Below are 3,771 nucleotides of genomic sequence, written 5' to 3'. Positions count from 1 at the left end.
TACAATTTGGAGGCTTTAAGTCCAAGTTCAAAGTGCCAAGCTCTAGGGGCTGGATGAAAGCCCCTCAACCTTGGGGTCCAGTTCTGCCTCCTGCTCCCAGTCCACTGGAGCTAGGGGCGTTTCTTCACTCAGCTGTCAGCTGCTAAGGCTGAGAAGCCCCAAGGTTGACAAGGAAAAAGGCAGAGTCCCAATGTTACCAAATCACACGGCAGGCCATTAACTTAAGTTCATTGTAAGTCCCAAAGTTGGCAGAGCATAGCAGGCTGCTGAGCAACGACACGGCTACATGCAGGGTCCAAGCATGCCATAGGCTAGTGACCATTCCCAAAGGCTTCTCTTTATATACAGGAAGCAGACCACATACCCAAAGGCAGCTACCCAGCTGCTTGTGGTAGATCCCACCATGGAGTTGATTGTCAGTCTCCTCATGGGGATTAACTACCACCAGCTGCCCAGCCACTCAACCAGGCCCAGCTAAGTTGACACACAAACCAAACTACCACACCAGTAATTTTGGATTTTTTCATTAGAGCTTCATGTTGTTACCATTAGGGACAAATCTGCTGGAAGAGAAAAAAAACCTTAACATTTTTAAGTGTTAAAAAGAAAGATATAACTTTGAGGAATATGATACTCTTAACTCAGGCATGATATTGTCAATTGCCTCATATACAGGAGAAAGCTAGACAGTGAGTAAGGAAGGCTAAAGAAGAACTGATGTCTTTGAATCATGATGCTGGAGAAGAATATTGCATATTCTATGGATTGCCAGCAGAACGAACACATCTGTCTTAGAAGAAGTACAACGAAAATGCTCCTTAGAAACAAGGATGGTGAGATCTTCTCTTGCTTACTCTGGACATGTTATCAAGAGGGACCTGTTTGTGGATAAGGACATCAAACTTGGTAAAGTGAAGGTCAGTGAAAAAGAGGAAGACCTTCAACAAGATGGAATGACACAATGGCTGCTACAATGGGCTCAAATAGAACAAGGGTTGTGAGGACGGTGTATAACTGGACAGTGTTTCCTTCTATTGTAGACAGGGTCCCTGTGAGTAGGAACTGACTCTAGGCCATCTAACTGCAAAAACATTGTTACTGTTATTCTCTCTTTCTTTTCATTTTATATACCTCTAAGCTCTGGTGCTTAGTACCTAAGGCACTTGACTGCTAACCAGAAGGCTGGAGGTTCAAATCCACCAGCTACTCCTTGGAAGGAAGGTTGGGGTAATCTACTTCTGTAGTGATACTGCCTCGGAAACCCAAGGAGGGGTCACTATGAGTCGGATCTGACTCCACGGCAGTGATTTTTTTTTTTTTTGGAATTTATTTTGGTATTCTTGTGTATCACCATATACTGGCTACTCATTCCACATCAGGTTTGAATAGTACAGGTGGTCCTGTGCATCTGTGTCTTATTCCTGAATTTATTGAAAATCCTTCTAGCATCTTGCATTTATGTGTATTTGATGTTGGTTTTAGGGTATAGATATTCCATTCTACTATTAGTGTACTAAAAGTTATGAACTGGTATTAAAATTTTTATCAAAGGCTTTTTCTTTCTCCTTACATATGGCCAAATGCATCATCTCTTTTTTTCCAGGAGCATAGTGATTTCCAATTGACAGTAGGTTTTAGTGAGATTGTCTTTGTGTTTCTGTTGTTGTTGTTGTTATGTGCCATCGAGTCATCTCTGACTCATAGCAACCTTGTGTACAACAGAACAAAACACTGCCTGGTCCTGTGCCAGCCTCACAATTCCTAATATACCTGAGCCCATCGCTACAGCCACCACGTCAATCCATCTTGTTGAGGGCCTTCCCCTCTGTTGTTGAATCTCCACTTTACCAAGAATGACAGCCTTCTCCAGAGAACGGTCCCTTCTGACAACATGACCAAAGTAGGTGAGATGAAATCTGGCCATTCTCACTTCCAAGAAGCATTCTGGCTCCACTTCTTCCAGGACAGATCTGTTAGTTCTTTTAGCAGTCCATGGTACTTTCAGCATTCTTTGCCAACAACACAACTCACAAGCATCAACTCTTCTTTGGTCTTCCTTATTTATTGCCCAGCTGCCACATGCGTAAGAGGTTATTGAAAATTCCATGGTTGGGTGAGACACATCTTAGTCTTCAAGGAGATATCTTTGTTCTTCAGTACTTGAAAGAGGTCTTTTGCAACAGATTTGCCCAATGCAATATGTCTTTTGATGTCTTAACTGCTGCTTTCATTGGCGTTGATTGTAGAACCAAGTAAGATGAAGTCTTTGACAGCTTCAATCTTTTCTCCATCCATCGTGATGCTGCTTATTGGTCCCGTTGTGAGGATTTTTGTTTTCTTTATACTGCAGTGTAAATCCACACTTCAGACTGTAGTCTTCAATCTTCATCAGCGAGTGCACCAAGTCATCTTCACTTTCAGCAAGAAAAATTGTGTTGTCTGCATATCTCAGGTTGTTAATGAGCCTTCCTCCTATCCTGATGCCATGTTCTTCTTCATATAGTCCACCTTCTCAGATTATTTGCTCAGCATACAGATTGAATAAGTATGGTGAAATAATACAACCCTAATGCACTACATTCCTGATATTAAATCATGCAGTATCCCCTTGTTCTGTTTGAATGACAGCCTCCTGGTCTATTGGTACAATTGGGTGTTCTGGAATTCCCATTCTTTTCAATTTTATCCACAGTTTGTTATGATCCACATAATAAAATGCCTTTGCATAGTCATAAAACACAAGTAAACATCTTTCTGGTCTTCTTTGCTTTCAGCCAAGATCTATCTGACATCAGCTATGATATCCCTCACTCCATGTCCTCTTCTGAATCCAACTTGCATTTCTGGAAGTACTCTGCCAATATACTGCTGTAACCATTTTTGAATTATCTTTAGTATGATTTTACTTGTGTGTGGTATCAACGATATTGTTCAATAATTTCTACAATCTCACTGTACATAAATTATATTTCAATAAAATGCATTAAAAAAAAAGAGCTAGAGTAATGTCATTCCACAGGCAAAGAATCAGAGGATTTGAGATACCAAGGTCTAAGCAGCCATAATGGGTTCAACCCCATTTTGATATAAATACAAACCCTTTGCTCTTTATCATTATATATGATTTTCCTCTAAAATCCTTAAAATTTTTAATCTCAATAATTCTTTCTTAAAATTCTTAAGCTCGATAATTCTTTGAGTCTTACAGTTTATTGACAATCAGAAGAAATATTCAAAGACCTTCCACCTAATTAAATGACTCAATGTGTATATGTGTGTGCAGCTTGCAAAAGAGAAAAAGAAAATATACAAAGAGTTAAATGAAACGTGTCCTAGCTTTATAATTTTAAAGATTTTCTCATTGAACAGTGGCAGATATTTTAAATAAAGAATAATTTTAAAAAATAAAAAATAACAATTTCCATAATCTGTGAGATCACCTTTCTTCGGATCTCTTGCAGTCAGTTGGACAGATAGCTCTCTTCCAAATCTCATGGCATAGCCAAGTGAGTGCTTCCAGTGTAGCATCTGTTTGTTGAAACATCTCAATGGGTATTTTGTCAATTCCAGGAGCCTATTTTTCACCAATTCCTTCAGTGCAGCTTGGACTTCTTCCTTCAATACCATTGGTTCTTGATCATATTCCGCCTCCTTAAATGGATGATCATCTCCTTGTTCTTTTTGGTATAGTGACTCTGTGTATTCCATCCATCTTCTTTCAATGTCTCCTGCATCATTCAGCATATTGCCCATGGAATCTTTCAATATTGC

General features: G+C 39.5%; 1 protein-coding gene across 1 annotated transcript in view; it reads right to left on the bottom strand.

Moving 5' to 3' along the window:
• LOC103212779 (melanoma-associated antigen B18-like) overlaps window positions 1–3,771 on the bottom strand; it is a 32,480-nt gene that overhangs the window by 3,604 nt on the left and 25,105 nt on the right. The window contains 1 exon segment of the mRNA XM_042783417.1: window positions 547–563. Within this exon segment, the coding sequence (XP_042639351.1) occupies window positions 547–563 (17 nt within the window).

Source organism: Orycteropus afer, unplaced genomic scaffold, assembly GCF_000298275.1.
Source record: "Orycteropus afer afer isolate SDZICR_OR568_19922 unplaced genomic scaffold, OryAfe1.0 scaffold01099, whole genome shotgun sequence".
NCBI classification, from domain to species: domain Eukaryota; kingdom Metazoa; phylum Chordata; class Mammalia; order Tubulidentata; family Orycteropodidae; genus Orycteropus; species Orycteropus afer.
The sequence above is the reverse complement of the archived record's forward strand: the minus strand, read 5'-3'. Positions and strand labels throughout refer to the sequence as shown.